The 19,811-nt window shown below is 38.7% G+C and overlaps 1 protein-coding gene across 1 annotated transcript in view; it reads left to right on the top strand.

Annotated features, from left to right (window-relative positions):
• LOC126143130 (disks large homolog 5-like) overlaps positions 1-19,555 on the top strand; it is a 337,648-nt gene extending 318,093 nt beyond the window's left edge. Inside the window, exons 7-10 of the mRNA XM_049915340.1 lie at positions 189-377; positions 14,178-14,343; positions 14,556-14,721; positions 19,288-19,555. Of these exons, the coding sequence (XP_049771297.1) occupies positions 189-377; positions 14,178-14,343; positions 14,556-14,721; positions 19,288-19,414 (648 nt within the window). The 3' untranslated portion in view covers positions 19,415-19,555. The remainder of the gene's footprint in view (positions 1-188; positions 378-14,177; positions 14,344-14,555; positions 14,722-19,287) is intronic.
• Positions 19,556-19,811: the final 256 nt, after the last annotated feature.

Genomic DNA, 19,811 nt, shown 5'->3' on the forward strand with positions numbered 1-19,811 from the left:
GTGTAAAGTTTGTGATTGCTATTTGTCCTGTGGTTAATGCTTTCTCACAAAGGCGACACTGTGTGCAGTAGAATCAACATTCATTGGTGCTGAAGAAATGTAATACTTGCCAAGAAATAACTCCTGTTCTTCTATACCTGCAACAGCTGAAATGAATATTGTTTTAATGTACGGCCCTTTTTTTCCAGAAAAGTGCTCAGAAGGAATTAATGAATTTAGCTAGCGATTTGTCTCATAGCTGGCACAATATTGAGAAAGCAGCGGAAAAAGCTAGAAGGAAACGTTCACAGGTAGACATAGAAGCCAAGGAAGCACCAAATCATCTCACAGAACTAATGAACCAACTGAGAAGAGCTTCAGCAGAGGAACTTAAAGCTGTAAGTATCTCCTTCTCTTCCATGCAGATAAGCAGGTCTTGTATAGCTTTCATGTTGCATGATGCATATGTAGTTACACCATCATTTCTGTATATTTGATGTGGGAGAAAAGTAATGAGACTGATTTTTTATGTACCGTAGTTTTTATTTTTTCAGTCAATAATATTGCCCAAGGGAACTCCCTTGGGCAACTATACACTGGCAGTCATTGTTCCCACTCTGGGTTGCAGTGCTCTCGGTCACATTCTTCTGAATGTTCCTGAATCCCAAAATGTCATTTTAAGACATTTTTCAATTTTGGGGAAAAAATCAAAAGGACTCAGTTCAGGTGAATAGCGGGCCACAGAACAATATGAAAGCCTTTTTAAGTAAAAAAATTCCACGATGGAAGTGGCCGCATGGCATGGGGTGATCTCACGAAGCAGCATCCACTTGTGTGCAATGTCCAGTCTCAGTTAATAATTCTCTCTTTCCTGAGCCTTTCAACTTTAGCTTTGTAAAACATTTGGTTGAAAGTTTGTCCTGGAGGAACAAATTCTTTATGCACGATAGCCCTACTGTCAAAAAAGCAAATTTGCTTTGTTTTGATCTTTGATTTGCTTATTTGAGCTGTTTTTGGTCAAGTAGATGTGTGTGTGCCACTCCTTACTTTTCCACTTTTTCTCAGGATCCCACTCATAAATCCACGTGATGACTCGACTAAACCATTAGTGTGCCAAAGTTTGATGTACAGTGAAAGTGTTTAACAGGTCACCCATCATCCTTATTGTTAAACTTCAGTCTGATCTCACAAGAGCACGCACACTGAAGTGTTTTTCTTGGTGTTTTAGGGTTTCGTGTAGCTGCTGGCTCGCACCTTGTACTTGAAACTGAGTCAGAACACTTCACAAGATCTGTTACCCGACGTAACATCTGAAGTATTTACCTTTTCCTTTTAATCGAGTGCTACAGTTGATTTTCTTGAAGTCGGGGTCCTGCTAATCAGTGCCTCAGAAATCCTGTGTGTTGCTGAGGAAAGGCTCGACTTCTTAACATTCTGAAGTTACTGGAGCAAAAGAAGAAAACTTACTCATATCATAAAAAGCACGTCCTCTAGTTTCAGACATATATTTCCTTGAGTAGTTGTACGGCTCATTAGTGTGATTCACGAATTAGAGAAGAACACAACTTTCATAAGACATATGCCTTGAAGGCTCAATATGACAGTCCAGATTGCAGTATATTTCAACTGTCGCAAAACCATCCTGTCTCTCATGTTAATTTTTGGAGAGTGTGGTTGCTCTTTGACAGTCAAGCCACTGCCAAGCCACCACCACAAAACGTAAAATGTGCCACCCACAGCGGGTGAAGCAATTTGTCACCACTTCTTGCTGTTTCCTTGTATTCCACACTGCCCGCTTAATGTCTGCAAACACGAAAACAGCCATGCACAGTATATGTTCTGCGACTTACTTGCTACTACTTAATATTATTCTGTCATGTTCATCTTTCCTTGCACCACATGACGAGTGTTATACAGGCGCCCACTAGAACTGATAGACTCAATTCAGTGCGTACACATACAGGGGGCGCACACGCGTGCAGACGCACACAGTTTGTTGCCTGGGTTACTTCCCATCAAGTGGACTCTCCCAACATTCACAAAGTCTCTCTGCAGTGCCGTATAATTGTTAACCAGTTATTTTCAACAAGATGGTGTAACTTCACATACAGCTCGCGTTTCAATGTCACTGCTTGCTGATGTTTTTTGGTGATCGCATTATTTAACAGTGACTTTGGCCTCCACGATTGCCTGACCTAACACCACCTGACCATTTTTTTTTTTTTTTTTTCCCCGGGGTTTAGCAAAAGCAACTGTCCAAAATCCATCAATGAATGGAAAACTGCAATATCTACTTTCACTGCTTCTGTTACAGAAGAAATGTTACAGCTTGTGTTTGGGAACATAAGACGAAACTATCTTTGGCTGTAGTTTAAACTATTGTTTCTTCAATAAACTGGTTCTGAGTATAGTGGCTTCAACATAACATGGTTTTACACCCAGAACTGTTTTATTGAAGATGACAAAGGCTGTAAAAGCCTATGCTCTCGTAGGCAGTTGTACTGTTATATGTATTGTAGTATTGGAATAAATCCCCCCATGAACCATGGACCGTGCTGTTAGTGGGGAGGCTGGTGTGCCTCAACGATACAGATAGCCATACCGTAGGTCCAACCACAACAGAGGGGTATCTGTTGAGAGGCCAGACAAAGGTGTGGTTCCTGAAGAGGGGCAGTAGCCTTTTCAGTAGTTGCAGGGGCAACAGTCTGGATGATTGACTGATCTGGCCCTGTAACACTAACCAAAACGGCCTTGCTGTTTTGGTACTGCGAACGGTTGAAAGCAATGGGAAATTACAGCCGTAATTTTTCCCGAGGGCATGCAGCTTTACTGTATGATTAAATGATGATGGCGTCCTCTTGGGTAAAATATTCCGGAGGTAAAATAGACCCCATTCGGATCTCCGGGTGGGGACTACTCGAGAGGACTCGGGAGAAAGAAAACTGGCGTTCTACGGATCAGTGTGTGGAATGTCAGATCCCTTAATCGGGCATGTAGGTGAGAAAATTTAAAAAGGGAAATGGATTGGCTAAAGTTAGATATAGTGGGAATTAGTGAAGTTCGATAGCAGAAGGAACAAGACTTTAGGTCAGGTGGATACAGAGTTATAAATACAAAATCAAATAGGGGTAATGCAGGAATAGGTTTAATAATGGATAAAAAAATAAGAGTGCGAGTAAGCTACTACCAACAGCATAGTGAACGCATTATTGTGGCCAAGATAGACATGAAGCCCGCACCTACTACAGTAGTAAAAGTTTTTATGCCTACTAGCTCTGCAGATGATGAAGAAATTGATGAAATGTATGATGAGATAAAAGAAATTATTCAGGAAGTGAAGGGAGACGAAAATTTAATAGTCATGGGTGACTGGAATTCGACAGTAGGAAAAGGAAGATCAGTTTGGATTCCGTAGAAGTAATGGAACACGTGAGGCAATACTGACCCCTATGACTTATCTTAGAAGCTAGATTAAGAAAAGGCAAACCTATGTTCCTAGCATTTGTAGACTTAGAGAAAGCTTTTACAATGTTGACTGGAATACTCTCAAATTCTGAAGGTTGCAGGGGTAAAATACAGGGAGTGAAAGGCTATTTACAATTTGTACAGAAACCAGATGGCAGTTATAAGTGTCGAGGGGCAAGCAGTGGTTGGGAAGAGAGTGAGACAGGGTTGTAGCCTATCCCCAATGTTATTCAATCTGTATATTGAGCAAGCAGTAAAGGAAACAAAAGGAAAGTTCGGAGTAGGTATTAAAATCCATGGAGAAGAAATAAAAACTTTGAGGTTTGCCGATGACATTGTAATTCTGTCAGACATAGCAAAGGACTTGGAAGAGCAGTTGAACAGAATTGACAGTGTCTTGAAAGGAGGATATAAGATGAACACCAATAAAAGCAAAACGAGGATAATGGAATGTAGTCGAATTAAATTGGGTGATGCTGAGGGAATTAGATTAGGAAATGAGACACTTAAAGTAGTAAACGAGTTTTGCTATTTGGGGAGCAAAATAACTGATGATGGTCGAAGTAGAGAGGATATAAAATGTAGACTGACAATGGCAAGGAACGCGTTTCTGAACAAGAGAAATTTGTTAACATCAAGTATAGATTTAAGTGTCAGGAAGTCGTTTCTGAAAGTATTTGTGAGGAGTGTAGCCATGTGTGGAAGTGAAACATGGATGATAAATAGTTCGGACAAGAATAGAATAGCAGCTTTCGAAATGTGGTGCTACAGAATAATACTGAAGATTAGATGGGTTGATCACATAACTAATGAGGAGGTATTGAATAGGATTGGGGAGAAGAGGAGTTTGTGGCACAACTTGACTAGAAGAAGGGATCGGTTGGTAGGACATGTTCTTAGGCATCAAGGGAGGACCAATTTAGCATTGGAGGGCAGCGTGGATGGTAAAAATAGTAGAGGGAGACCAAGAGATGACTACACTAAGCAGATTCAGAAGGATGTAGGTTGCAGTAGGTACTGGGAGATGAAGCAGCTTGCACAGGATAGAGTAGCATGGAGAGCTGCATCAAACCAGTCTCAGGACTGAAGACAACAAGAAGATATTTGCATGCAGTGGGGAAGGGTAAAAAAAATTAGATATTTGGGTAGCACATGGCCCAAGCCAAAATCACAAAATTGAGTGGGTGGCCATATATGCATCTCCGCTTGTGTCATCAATTAGCTCATGAACAACACCGACCATTTGTATGTTGTTGTTGTTGAGAAATGATGTCTTTATGCTAACTTAAGGAAAACGCAGCAGCTACTCACTGTACAAGACGTGCATGCATCCACAAAAGATAATGTTATGCATCTGGTAGAACAATGACGGTATGGTGTAATACAAATTGCTTCGCTAAGGCGTAACCATTACTGCTGACATTTACTGACAACAACTGAAATGTCTGGCAAATGCAATCCAAGAACAATGACCGGGAAGATAGCGTGATGTGATGCTACTCCACAGTAATGTCCTCCTGCATTCTGCAGGACTGAAAAGTAATACTGGAGCTGGGTTGGAAAGTCACTCCGCACCCACCTTATTCACCTGATTTTGCGACCTCAGATTTCCACGTTCTCTGCTCTCTATCAAACAGCTTTCAAGGTACTCCCTTTCCAGATGGAAACACCCTCTGAGCATGGCTCGACTAGTTCTTCACCTGATAGCCACATGATTCCTACAGTTTAATTGGAAAGTTACCCTGGCATTGGCAGACTGTTGTAAACATTGAAGAAGAATATGTCAGTGATGACTAAATCCTTGTTACGTGTATCTGTTGTGTTTAATAAGCTTAGGTACAAATGCTATGAACTTACGCAGCAACCTAATAGTATGGAGGTTAGTGCTTAATGAAGAAGAGATTGTAGAAAGTCAAACAATGGAAAATTCAGGTTGGAATGCAACAGTATTATGAAAAGGATAGTTGCTTCTCACCATATACCGGAGATGCTGAGTTGCAGATAGGCACAAACATAGGTTGTATTTGTGTGTGGAGAAGAGGGAGGGGGAGCATATTTTTGATAAATATCTTGTTGGCTGAAAGCTGATTTTCTAACAGTTTTTTTCTTGTGCCATTCTGCAACTCGGCACCTGTGCTATATGAGTAGCAGCTGTCCTTTCCATAATATTGTTAGATTTTAGAAAGTGTTGCAGGTGTCACTAAGTGGAAGGAACACCTTGGCATTTTATAAGAAGCTGGAAATTTAATTAAGATATGAGGATGGTTTGAAAAGTTCTCAGAATGGAATAGAAAAAAAAGTACTTACATCACTGAAACATTTTTTCATTTTTCAATGTAGTCTCCTTGTAGACTAATGCACTTGGTCCAACAATGTTCCAGTGCCTTGATCCCATCTCGAAAATGAGTTTCCTCCAGACTTGCAAAAGAATTGTTAATTCCAGCTATCAATTCCTCATTTGAAGTGAATCTGCGTCCACCAAGAAAAATTTTTAGTTTTGGGAAGAGATGGAAGTCTGTCAGAGCCATATCAGGTGAATAAAGTAGGTGTGACAAGAATTTATACCTTAGTTCGTGTAATTTTGCCATGCCGCTGGCACGTGTGGGGGTACATGTCAAGAGTCGCAGCACCCATCTTGCAGATAATATTTTCATTTCTAATTCTTCAGTTTAAATGCGATATACCTTTTCAGATGATATCTGGCAAGTGTGAGCAATTTCACGCACTTTCAATGGGCGATACTCCACAACCATTTTATGCACTTATGCAATGATTTCTGGAGTAGTGACACGTCTTGGCCGGCCACTGTGCGAATCATCTAAGATCTCTCGACCAAATGTAAATTCGTTCACCCACTTGGCAACAGTTGTATATGAAGATGCATCGTCCCCTAGTGTATTCTGGAAATCGGCATGAATGTCCTTTGCTTTCATACATTTCTTTACAAAGTTCTTAATCTCTGCTCGAATCTTGAATTTTCATTTTTTTTTCTTCCTTTTTCCCCCCATCTTTGCAAATCACTACGTGGGAGCAACAGAGCCAAGTCACAGCCACAGCTCTCTTCCGAGAGCATGACACCTGTTTACAGACAACAGTCCAATGAATATCACGTGAAACACTCGTTGTGCTGGTGCTGACCTCTTGTGGTGATTCCGAGAACTTTTCAAACCACCCTCGTACACCAAAGAAAGGAAGGAGTGCCTTACTTGTTGTTGGTAGACTAAGCTACATGAAGACATGTGAAAATTTGTTCAATAAAAATATTAGAATGGAGGAGGGATCATGCGCTTCCGTTATGATACAATGGTTAAATTGTGTTGAAATTATTTCAGTAATGTATGAGATCATGGAAGTAAGTGCAGTCAGCTGGTTATCACCATTCCCTACATCTATACTCCACAAAGCAAAGTCAGGTGAGGGTGGATGGTACGTTATGTATCAATGTCGCACCCCCACACTCTTCCCCATTCCATTCACAAATGACTCGTGGGAAGAAAGATTGCTGATAAGCTTTCATGTGAGGTCTGGGGTATCTCTAATTTTCCCTCCATGGTCTTTTCGCGAAATAGTGTGTACATAAAGTTCAAGAATACTTTAAATTATCGTCGACTGCGGCAGTCGCTTCCCGTATTCTCTCCCAGAGCTCTGCTACATCACATGCTAGGGCGGTACATACACCAGATCTATAATGTGTCCCCACAGTAAAAAGTCACATGGAGTGAGATCTGGTGATCGGGAAGGCCCTTTCATGAAACAGCTGTCCCCTTTTGTAGCAAGGACGATCTATCGATGCGGCAGCTCCGTGTTCAGGTACCGATGAACTTCGCGATGAAAACGGGGTGGAGCCCCATCCTGCTGAAAGATGAACGGAGAGTCTGATTGCATTTGAGGCATCAGCCATTGCCCCAACATGTCCAAGTAGGAATATCCAGTGACAGTACTCTCGGCAAAGAACAATGTGGCCTGTACAGTTTTTGACGCGACACAGCACAAAGAACATTTACCTTTGGGGAATCGTGCTCAAATTCAATGCATTCATGTGGATGCTTTGAACCCCATATTCAACAATTATGCCTGTTCACTTTCCCATTAGTGTGAAAAGTGGCTTCATCACTAAAAATTAAGCGATCAACAATTCCATCCCCATCCTCATTCAATTGTTGCAACTGCAAACAAAACTCAAAACACTTGTCTTTGTCGTCATTGAGCTTCTGCACTAGCTCCAATTTGAATGGTTTCATGGACAGCTTCTGTCACAGGACTTTCCACACTGTCATTGGAGCAGATTCCTTTGGAGTCTTTACAAATGTCTCTCGTACGTGCTCCACATTCACTTCACTTGCACTGGGACATCTGCCTCTCTCTGTCGGGCACAAGAAACCCGTCGTAACAAATTTGTTGTGCCAGTGGTAAATGGCCTTCCATGTTGGTGGCTTCTTGCCATACTCGGTTCTAAACAATCATTGAACAGCTGTAGCACACTTGTTTTTCTCGAATTCCAACACACAGAAAGCTTGCTCTGCACCTGAACGCGCTACATTTGCAACTAGCACTGATTATCAGCAACTTACCAAACTACGCTGTGGTGGTATACATAAAAAAAAAAACTTTCAGGGTTTCTCTTCAAAATGACATGTATAATATCTGTCCATGTCCAATGTTTGGTTCTTGTGCAATAAATAATTGTGTTCCCGGACTATATGTACACCCTGTACATGTTGTAGGAAGCAATATACTAGTAACTCTTCTAGGAATGATAATTAATTGAAACCCTCAGCTCCCGACATGTGTTGTTGATATACGTCGATGGGGACAGCTGAAAATGTGTTCCCCGACCGGGACTTGAACCCAGGATCTCCTGCTTACATGGCAGACGCTCTATCCGTCTGAGCCACCGAGGGTACAGACGAATAGTGCGACTGCAGGGACTTATCCCTTGCACGCTTCCCGTGAGACCCACATTCCCAACTGTCCACCGTCTATATACGTAATGTACCTAATAGATATTTGCCCTTCCACTCATTACTCGCGCACACCAAGTTGTCTATTCCCATAAGAGTTCAGGCAACCTGTGCGCATTTGCACAGACGAACGTCAATGGCTGGATAGCCTTTAACTATATATATGAAGATAGTAATTGTTCTCGAAAGAACAGATACCATTGATCACCGTGCAGCTTCTCTAGAATAAATGATAATTAATTAAAACCCTTATCTGCTGACAGGTGTTGTTGATATACCTCGATGGGGACAGCTGAAAATGTGTGTGTGTGTGTGTGTGTGTGTGTGTGTGTGTGTGTGTGTGTGTGTGTGTGTGTGTGTGTGTGTGTGTGTGTGCGCGCCATGTAAGCAGGAGATCCCGGGTTCGAGTCCCGGTCGGGGGGCACATTTTCAGCTGTCCCCATCGAGGTATATCAACACCTGTAGGCAGCTGAAGGTTTCAAGTATCATTCATTCTAGAGAAGCTGCACAGTCATCAATGGTATCTGTTCTCTCAAGTACAATTACTATCTTCATATAGATATTCTAGGAATGTACGCTCTTGGAAGTTTTGACAGTAAAGAGCACAGTGGTGCAGAATGCTTCTCTTGCAGCGTCGCTCTGGGATTAGCTGAGCATCATCTTCACTCTCTTACTAAATGAACCTTTAACGAAATGTGCTGCTCTTCTTTGAATGCCCTTGTTCTTGTGTCTTTCCTGTCTGATACAGAAACCAGCCTGATGAGGTTCATAAAGTATTGGTTGAACAAGGGTTTTGTAAGCTGCCTGCGTTGTGGGTTGCCTCCATCTCCACAGGATCTTCCAATGAGTCTGTTTGGTGTCAGCCGCAGCAATAAGTTTCATGTGTTCATTCCACTTTAAACTGCTCCATACGTACATTCCTAGATGTTTTATGGGAGTGATTGCATCCAGTGAGTGTTCTGCAGTTGTTCAGCCATATAGCAGTGGGTCTTCGTGCCTATTTATTTGCAATTCATTAAATTTGTTTTACGTTGAGGGTCACCTGCCAATCCCTGCACCAAGCATTGATCATTTGCAGATTGTGTTGGATTTCGATTCAATTTCCTAGTGTTGCAACATCTCTGTACACAACAGTATTTTCCATGAAAATCTTCATGGTACTTTCAACATTAGGACATTTATGTATTGTACATCTGAAGGTTTCTCTCTATTGAAAATGACATGTTGTTTTCTGTTACCTAGAAAATCTTCAGTCCAATCCCTCAGCTTGTCCAATATTCCATATGCTCCTGTTTTGTTGTCAAAGGTATGAAATTGTGTCGAACACATTCCGGAAGCTGAGAAAATGTTTTTTTCCCTTTAAAATTCATTTTTGTAAGTTAGTTTCTGTAGTTGTAAATTATTTTATTGAGGTTGGATTCCTCTGGAAACCATGTTCTCAACTACCACAGTATTAGTGCTGTAAAGAAGAAAAATGGCAGCCTCAGTTGTAAGAGATTTGAAATAATTTATTACAGCAAATTGATTTGTCACCGCATGGCCATTTTCAGTACAAAAATAAGTATTGAAGACTCGTGTAATAAAAGCACATACTAACAACTTCAACATGGCCGTCCGCAGCTTGTGGTCTAATGGCTAGCGTTGCTGCGTCTGGATCACAGAGTCCCGGGTTCGATTCCCGGCTGGTTCGGGCATTTTATCTGCCCAGGGACTGGGTGTTTGTTTTGCGCCATCATTTCAACATCATCATTATTTGTGAACATGGCTAAAATTTGACTGTGTAAAGATTGGGACACTGTACAGGCACTGATAACCGTGCGGTTAATCAGCCCACAAACCAATCATCAACATCCTCCTCATCCAACGTTTGTGTGTTGAGGTCATGTTGAAGTTATAATATGTGCTTTTATTGCACAAATTTTAAAACTAATATTTGCACTGAAGAGGGTCCTGTAGTGAATGAAATAGATTTTCTGTAATAAATGATTTCATCTCTCTTAGAATCGAGGCTGCATTTTTTAATTCTTTTTTTTATACAGGAGCTATTATTATTATTATTATTATTATTATTTATTATTATTATTATTATTTATTATTATTATTATTATTTATTATTATTATTATTATTATTATTTATTATTATTATTTATTATTATTATTTCTTTACTTTCTCAGACGTTAAGTCTGGTTAAAAATGGAAAGTGACGCGGACCTTGATCAAGCGTCACTTCCTTTTAACTGTACGATATATTGCATTTAGGAACTTTCGGGTAATTGAACATGTATCAATAATTACGGATTTCTGTAATTGTATATACAAGTTTGGATGTAGCTGTATTGCATTGATGTACTGGTGGATATTGTGTGGTATGACTCCTGTAGTTGATAGTATAATTGGTATAATGTCAACTTTATCCTGATGCCACATGCCCTTGACTTCCTCAGCCAGTTGGATGTATTTTTCAATTTTTTCTCCTGTTTTCTTCTGTATATTTGTTGTGTTGGGTATGGATATTTCAATTAGTTGTGTTAATTTCTTCTTTTTATTGGTGAGTATGATGTCAGGTTTGTTATGTGGTGTTGTTTTATCTGTTATAATGGTTCTGTTCCAGTATAATTTGTATTCATCATTCTCCAGTACATTTTGTGGTACATACTTGTATGTGGGAACGTGTTGTTTTATAAGTTTATGTTGTAAGGCAAGCTGTTGATGTATTATTTTTGCTACATTGTCATGTCTTCTGCGGTATTCTGTATCTGCTAGTATTGTACATCCGCTTGTGATGTGATCTACTGTTTCTATTTGTTGTTTGCAAAGTCTGCATTTATCTGTTGTGGTATTGGGATCTTTAATAATATGCTTGCTGTAATATCTGGTGTTTATTATTTGATCCTGTATTGCAGTCATGAATCCTTCCATCTCACTGTATATATTGCCTTTTCTTAGCCATGTGTTGGATGCGTCTTGATCGATGTATGGCTGTGCCATGTAGTGTTTTCTTTCTCCAATTTACTTTTTTTGTATCTGTTGATGTTATGTGATCTAAAGGATTGTAGAAGTGGTTATGAAATTGCAGTGGTGTAGCCAATGTATTTATATGAGTGATTGCTTTGTGTATTTTGCTAGTTTCTGCTCGTTCTAGAAAGAATTTTCTTAAATTGTCTACATGTCCATAATGTAGGTTTTTTTATGTCGATAAATCCCCTTCCTCCTTCCTTTCTGCTTAATGTGAATCTTTCAGTTGCTGAATGTATGTGATGTATTCTATATTTGTGGCATTGTGATGGTGTAAGTGTATTGAGTGCTTCTAGGTCTGTGTTACTCCATTTCACTACTCCAAATGAGTAAGTCAATATTCGTATAGCATAAGTATTTATAGCTTTTGTCTTGTTTCTTGCTGTCAATTCTGTTTTCAGTATTTTTGTTAGTCTCTGTCTATATTTTTCTTTTAGTTCTTCTTTAATATTTGTATTATCTATTCCTATTTTTTGTGTGTATCCTAGATATTTATAGGCATCTGTTTTTTCCATTGCTTCTATGCAGTCGCTGTGGTTCTCCAATATGTAATCTTCTTGTTTAGTGTGTTTTCCCTTGACAATGCTATTTTTCTTACATTTGTCTGTTCCAAAAGCCATATTTATATATCATTGCTGAATACTTCTGTTACCTTTAGTAATTGGTTGAGTTGTTGATTGGTTGCTGCCAGTAGTTTTAGATCATCCATGTATAGCAAATGTGTGATTTTGTGCAGGTATGTTCCAGTAACATTGTATCCATAATTTGTATTATTTAGCATGTTGGATAGTGGGTTCAGAGCAAGGCAGAACCAGAAAGGACTTAATGAGTCTCCTTGGTATATTCCACACTTAATCTGTATTGGCTGTGATGTGATATTATTTGAATTTGTTTGGATATTAAGTATAGTTTTCCAATTTTTCATTTCTATGTTTAGGAACTGTATCAATTTAGGATCTACTTTGTATATTTCCAATATTTGTAGTAACCATGAATGGGGTACACTATCAAAAGCTTTTTGGTAATCAATGTATGTGTAGTGTAGTGACCTTTGTTTAGTTTTAGCTTGATATGTCACCTCTGCATCTATTATCAGTTGCTCTTTACATCCTCGAGCTCCTTTGCAACAGCCTTTTTGTTCTTCATTTATAATTTTGTTCTGTGTTGTATGTGTCATTAATTTCTGTGTAATGACTGAAGTTAATATTTTGTATATTGTTGGTAGGCATGTTATGGGGCGATATTTAGCTGGGTTTGCTGTGTCTGCTTGATCTTTAGGTTGAAGATAAGTTATTCCATGTGTAAGTGTATCAGGGAATGTGTATGGGTCTGCAATGTAACTGTTAAATAATTTAGTTAGTTGTGAATGTGTTGAGGTGAACTACTTTAGCCAGAAATTTGCTATTTTATCTTTTCCAGGGGCTTTCCAATTGTGAGTAGAATTAATTGCTTGGGTGACTTCATGTTGCAAAATTATCACTTCAGGCATTTGTGGTATCGTCTTGTATGTGTCTGTTTCTGCTTGTATCCACCGTGCATGCCTGTTATGTTGTACCAGGTTTGACCATATGTTGCTCCAGAAGTGTTCCATGTCTGTTATGTTTGGTGGATTGTCTATTTTAATGTGTGTGTTATCTATTGTCTGGTAAAATTTCTTTTGGTTTGTGTTGAATGTTTGGTTTTGTTTCCTTCTATTTTCACATTTTTTGTATCTTCTGAGTCGTTTGGCCAATGCTTGTAATTTCTGCTTCTTTTCATTTAATTGCTCTATCGCTTCTTGTTGTGAGATTTTACCTAACCTTTTTCGTTTTTTTTCTGACATTTCATTTTTTATAAATTGTGTTAGCTGTCCGATGTCTTTTCTCAGTTTCTCTATTCTGATCTGTAGCCTGTGTTGCCAAGCTGGTTTTGTGGGTTTCTTCTGTGTGTTGGTTGGTTCTGATCTCTGCCTAGTGTGTATATTTAGTGTTGTGAGTGCTCCTATATAAACCAGTAGTTGTAACTCTTCCATAGTTGTGTTTTCATTTATTTTGTTGTGTATGATTGCGTTGGTAGTTTTTATTGTTGTTTCGACTTGTGGGTTATTTGGCGGTCTATGCAAGAATGGTCTAATGTCTGTATTTGTGTCTTTGTGTTCTATATATGTCAGCTGAAATTTATCTTCTATATCTAACATGTGTGTCACTTCATGTTCTATTTGTGCTTGTTCTGGTGGCTGTCTGAAGATTTAGTTTTCCTCTGATTGTTTAAAATTGATGCGTGTTGTCCTTTGTTTGCTCTGGGATGTTTGAGTCCATTACTGTATTTTCTTCTTCTTCTGATTGCACATTATTTTGTTCCAGTATTTGTTGTACTTGTTGTTTGATGTTTTCTAATTCTGACTGGGGTATCCTGTTATTTTTTATTATTACATGGATCTGATCAGCTAGTCGTTGTTCTGTTAAAAATTTTAATTCTGGGTATCTGGTAATAAATGTTGTGTATACTTGTGATCTGTATCCAGTTGTGTTGGTTCCTAGGTTTGTTGCTTGGTAATAACAGAACATGAGGTGTCGGTTAACTTCATCTGACCATCTCATCCTCTCTTTGTTTTCATTCTAGGGTGGTTGCAGGAAGCATATCCTGCAAAACACCTCTATTATTATTATTATTATTATTATTATTATTATTATTATTATTATTATTATTATTATTTGAGGTGTTAATGACAGAACTGCAATATCCTAATTGTGCCCCCAATCTTTATTTGATTGCAGTTGCATGAAACCATGGTATCACTGATGAACAGAGATTCTACTTTACAAGAGACATTGGACTTTGGTACAGCATATAATGACTTGTTCTATATACTGGATCTTGTGGCGCAAAAGAGGATGGCAAGACATGTGACACTAAGTTTACCTGAAATGTCTATCCTCGCAGGTAAGAAATGGTAACTTGGAAAAACATTGCAAATAATGATTGGTCTTTAGATTTATGTGCCAGAACTTTGTAAGAACTGTGTTCACGATGGTCTGGCTGAATTAATTTCTGCAAAATGCTGCATTTTTAATAAAATAGAACAAAGTGACACCTGTAAAATCATTAGGATGATGAAACTTTGATATGGCTTATGAAACAAAAATAATTTTCAGACGATCCTCGTTTAGAGCATCTCATTGGCATGCACTCAGATGAAACACGTGAATCTGAAAGTTCCAACAAATTCTCAAATACCTGTGAGTGGAATCAACATATGGATGCTTTACTGTCTAATAATGATCAACTGGTTCAATCATTAAGAGACCTCATTGCTGTATGGTGAGTTCCAGCAAATGTATGTTTCTATATTTCAATTGATGTCCAGTGTATAATCTTGATTTAAATAATTGAAAGAACAAAATTCATATCTTCGTGGACTGACTGACTACTATGTTACAGGATATAAAAACTGTAACATACATATTTAGAAGTATTTATTGCAGTGTCATGGTGTAATGTCAATTTGAAACAGCAAGGTGTGAGGAAGGGACCTCCAGGAGTACGTACATCCTATTTGTTCTACACAAGTATCACACGTTATTACTCTTGCGTTTTGTTTTGGAAGTTTGGATTCGAATTCCTTTGTTCACCAGTTCGTTGTTTTCATTTCTATGAGAGGTATATGTGGCATCTTGAGTACTCTCACTGTTCATCTCATTTACTTGTGATTGGAGTATATTCTTACAACATGACTCGTATTCTATAACCAATGTATAGTATGACAGTTTCCAAGACTACAGGAAGAGAACACACACATAATCATTAAACTGTCCAGTAGAGCTCAGATGCTGCTTACGGTTGCCACACCAGGGAAGGTTTGGGACGTTTACCATTTGTAATTTTGGTTCCAGGGTTCCCTAAATGAGTTAGACTGTGTCTGCTTTCCTAACTACTGATACAAAGACCCAACTGCAAGATGAGATCTATAGGTAGCACATTTCTCAACACTTTATTGCAGTAGACTGTGCGGAAAATGTTTCAAAGAGATCTTTTGCAGTGTATGTTAACTCTGCTGCAATCTTAAAGGTTTTGCAGTTTTTGATCCTGAATTACACATTTAATGCTCATTGCATGTATTCAATCTATATGTGTGATAAAATAGTGGTGTTACTTTTAATCACATGTCGTGTGCTGTGTTTGACTGACAGAAGCAAACTAAGTGCCGAATTTGAATTGAAATGTATGCGAAGATAATGTGCCTTTTTTTTTACTCGTGCTTTTGTATAATGAAATGTGCAGATTGGTATCCCACATTAAAGATCTGTCCAAAACACATTATTTCCAGTATCGTTTGTTAAAATAGTCTCAGCAAAAGTGGCATAGGTAGCAAACTATTACCATTACAGGTATTGTTCTGTTGGAATTACGTGTACCCTTACCTGGATCTGCACTGTTTATAGTTCTCAGTTGTTATTCAGGTATGGTCTGGATGCACAACTTACCTCACTTTCACCCTGAACCCATATTCCAAATATTTGTCTGATACACAGCACATTCTACTCATATTTTGCTATTCTGACTCACAATATGCACACTTATTTGTAAGAAAATAAAATTCTCAAGAACTCTGGTACAATACACTCAGAAGAAGAAACTTGCTAATAATGCATTTGAATCTCCCAAATGCTGTCAATGAGTGAGGAAATTCTCAGCAAGTAGCAACTAAAGGTAACAGGACATGTTTCACATGCATCTTTTATGAAGCTCTGGTTAGATGGTCCTACTTGTGTGAACATGTGCTAGTGCTTTCCGAGACATTTACAAACTTTGCATTCCTTCTCTACAGCAGATAGAATTCCCAATTGATATTGTCATTCTACTAAATTTATTCCAAACCATTGTGGCATGGTTGTGCAGCAGCCTTATAATGTGATTAATATTAAACAGTCCCGGCCCACATGTTTGTTCTCAGTGGTTTTTAAACCATCTTCTATGGTTTGCTTCCTGTTAGGTTACCATTTAACCTAATAATTCCATAACTCTCTCTCTCTCTCTCTCTCTCTCTCTCTCTCTCTCTCTCTCTCTCTCTCTCTCTCTCTCTCTCTCTCTTTTTCTTTCTTTCCAGCTCCACACTGGTGGCATCTTCTACATGGTTGAGAAAAACCTGGGTATTTAGGAAAAACTCGGTGGATAAAATTTTTTGCCATTTTTTCATATTGGTAATAAAGCATCTAAATTTAAAGTCCCATGATTAAGTTATTCACAAGTCTAACCCATTCTAACTTCTGCAGAAAAGATAATTTACATGTAAAAGTTAGTTTTATTGATTACCAGCTTAGCATCTGCCGCTTCACTCACTCAGACTGTGTGCTCTGCACAGATTTTTTAAAACTGAATTTTTATGTTGTTCACAAATTGCACTAACTTCTAAACTTTTCATGCTAATTAATGCCATAGAAGCATGGTCTTTCCCAAATGTACTTCTTACCAAAAAGTGATTCTTTTAGCTGAAGTCAAAGATGGGCGTTAATCATGCCTTTTGCATTCTTGTGGAGACATTTCCATAGAAATGTTCATCCCTAAAACACATTTTTTATATGTAACTGATAAGTGAAATACCAATTTTCAGATTTTTAACATGAAAATGTTTTTTAATAAAAGAAAATATTTTCTTACACACTTTTATCTTTCGTGTCATCCCCTAAGGAGTTCAATTTTCAGCAACAGTGTAACAGCTATTTTTTTTATTTCTAACTGAGAAGCCAAATTGCAGTTTTGAGATTTAGCTTTAAAATATCTTCATAATGAAATATTTGCATAAAAAATCTCATTCTCCGTTTCACCACATTAGCATTGTAATTTCCAAAAACACTGTAACGCAGATTTTTTTTAAAAAAATGTCTATAACCAAGAAAACAAATACCAATTTTCATAGCTGTAGCTTCAAAGAAACTTCAGTTCTTTAGAGCTATCTTCGAAATCGACTTAATAGCTAATATTTTCAAAAAGCTTTCCTTCTATTATGCGTGGGATTTCAAAAATCCCTTCCTAAACAATGCCTTCAGTACAATATCGACAGTCTCTCCAGATTTAAAGATCCTGTCTTTGGCAGTTTGGTTTGGGTGTGATGAGTCATTCACGACATTGCGTTTTATATGTATGATAGATAGATTGTAATTTAGAGAGAAACCTTCAAATCATTTGGATAGATGTATAAGTAATAGCTAGATTCCTTACAGTTTGATGCAGGATACAAATTCATCTGTGCAAAATAGCTCAGTCAGAGCAAATTTTCAAAGGATAGAAAACCCAGGATGGAACATGGACAATATGAAAGGAGATAGTGCTGCTCACCACACACAACAGGCATTGAGTGGCTGGCAACAGATGATTGCTGGGAGGACTGTTGCCAGCTTTCCATGGGAACTACTGGTGGAAACTACAGTAGGATTGAAATTATCTGTTAGTTGACACTTCTGGCTTTGTATCTGCTTTCCTGAAATCGGAGTGCTCAATGTCACACACATTCACTGTTGCCAAACTGCCACAGCAATTGGTTCATTTCCAAGTGCTTGTCTGGCTTTCTTTCTTGACGATGTTTTCAGATCCCGAATCCTGAGTCTGGCCCTCTTATTTTGTATTTCAGTATACCTGATACACGAGGCGCAATTCAGCGTTACGTATACAGTTTTTATAATCCTAGAGACGAGCTTAGCTTAGACAAGCTTCGCATGACATTGCATGAAGCAGAATTTTCATCTATTTGCACTTGTTTTTCTTCCTATCATTCCCTTTTCATTGAAATCTGCTTGTGCTGTCTATAGCTGCAACTGAGTGCCAAACAGGACTGCTCAATGGTTGGTAATACGGCAGCTGGTGTAGGCAGTGAGAGGATGGTTTCAGATAATCAGTCAGAGAGAGAACTTACAATTTGCTTTTAGCACTGCAACTGAAGTTTTTCGGTCTCAGAGTTTGCTTGTAGAGGTTAACTCTAATAGCCGTGAAAAAAGTGATTGTGATTTTTTACTTCTGCTGTAGATTGTTGACTGCCACTTTGTTGGCTACATTGCAAATCATTAGGTTTTGTTTAGTTTAGGACACAAGTTTAAATTCAGGGCTGTACAATGATCCTTCTGGCGCAATTAAGTCGTGTGTCACTTAAAATCGGCTGTGGACAGATCATCTCCTATTGCTGTCTTATCTCGTGCCAACCGCTTCAGACATTGCTCTACATTACACAATAACAGCATTCGAGAAGCGAGCCTGCCGTGTTTCTGTGCCGCCTGTAACAGAGCGGTAGCCGGCAACGGATGTGGCAAAACTGTAGCAGCAAGTGACAGACGTCAACTATTGAGTAATTGTGATCGGAGCATAGTCGTCTGTAGAGCACTGACAACATGGAGGTACTGTGTACGTGCGGAAAGCAGGTGCACCAAGTCAGTTGCAACTGTCAGTGATCTCCTCTCGCGACTCCACTGTAGTTGATTACTGTGAAATTTGGTCGATTTTCCTCACCGAACATGAATATGTATCCATCTTAAGTGCTTATGTATTTGTACTTGTTATTCGTTATAGGAATTAGATAGTGTTTAGACTTAATGGACATGTTAATCTACTGACAGTCTGTTTGAAACAGTAGATGAATGTTATCAGTTTATTAAATATGTGATTCCCTTTCTAGTGAACGGACTATCCAATAAAAAATTCATGTACATGTGAGTTAATGCCTGATCTTATTTGTCCTTATTGTTACATGTGTAGCTGGATATCAGTGTCATAAGTCTCTTTCTGCCAGTGATGTCCTGTGAATCTGTGCTTGTAGTTCTTTGCTGATTGTATCACTTACATCCACTGTCTGTTGCTGTGGGTAATCAACACAAAAAGCACTTTCTTTCTATATTTTAGGTGGCAACAACCATTTGAGACAGGTGTTCCAGAAGATATGGTTGTGAATGGAAAGAACATATTGCAGCATACAGCTCACTGGGATCGTGTAACAGCTTTCGTGGAAAGAAAGCAAATGAAGGAATAAGTTGTGGGGAAATCATATTTGAAAATTAGGATTTACAAATTTATTTATAGATAACATCATATTGTTTTAATACTTAACAAAAGCTATGTTGCTCTGTTAACTTGCAAGAACCTGGTTGAGTTATAGGTTTTTACACGTTTATCTGTGCAATATGTAAATTAAAATAAACTACTTTCTTCATATACTACTACAAAGTAATGGTCTTTGCAATGCACCGATGCACAACTGTGATTTCATATATGTAAGTATCTGAGTATGTGGCACTGCCTGTGTATGCAACCCCCCCCCCCCCCCCCCAACCGATTATGCTCCCACCCCTCTCCGTCCATCTGTCGCCTCCACCTCGTCCATGTCTGCCCCCTCCCTTCCCTCTATGGTACATTCAGCAGCAAATGTG

The sequence above is a fragment of the Schistocerca cancellata genome, unplaced genomic scaffold (assembly GCF_023864275.1).
Source record: "Schistocerca cancellata isolate TAMUIC-IGC-003103 unplaced genomic scaffold, iqSchCanc2.1 HiC_scaffold_782, whole genome shotgun sequence".
Lineage (NCBI taxonomy): Eukaryota > Metazoa > Arthropoda > Insecta > Orthoptera > Acrididae > Schistocerca > Schistocerca cancellata.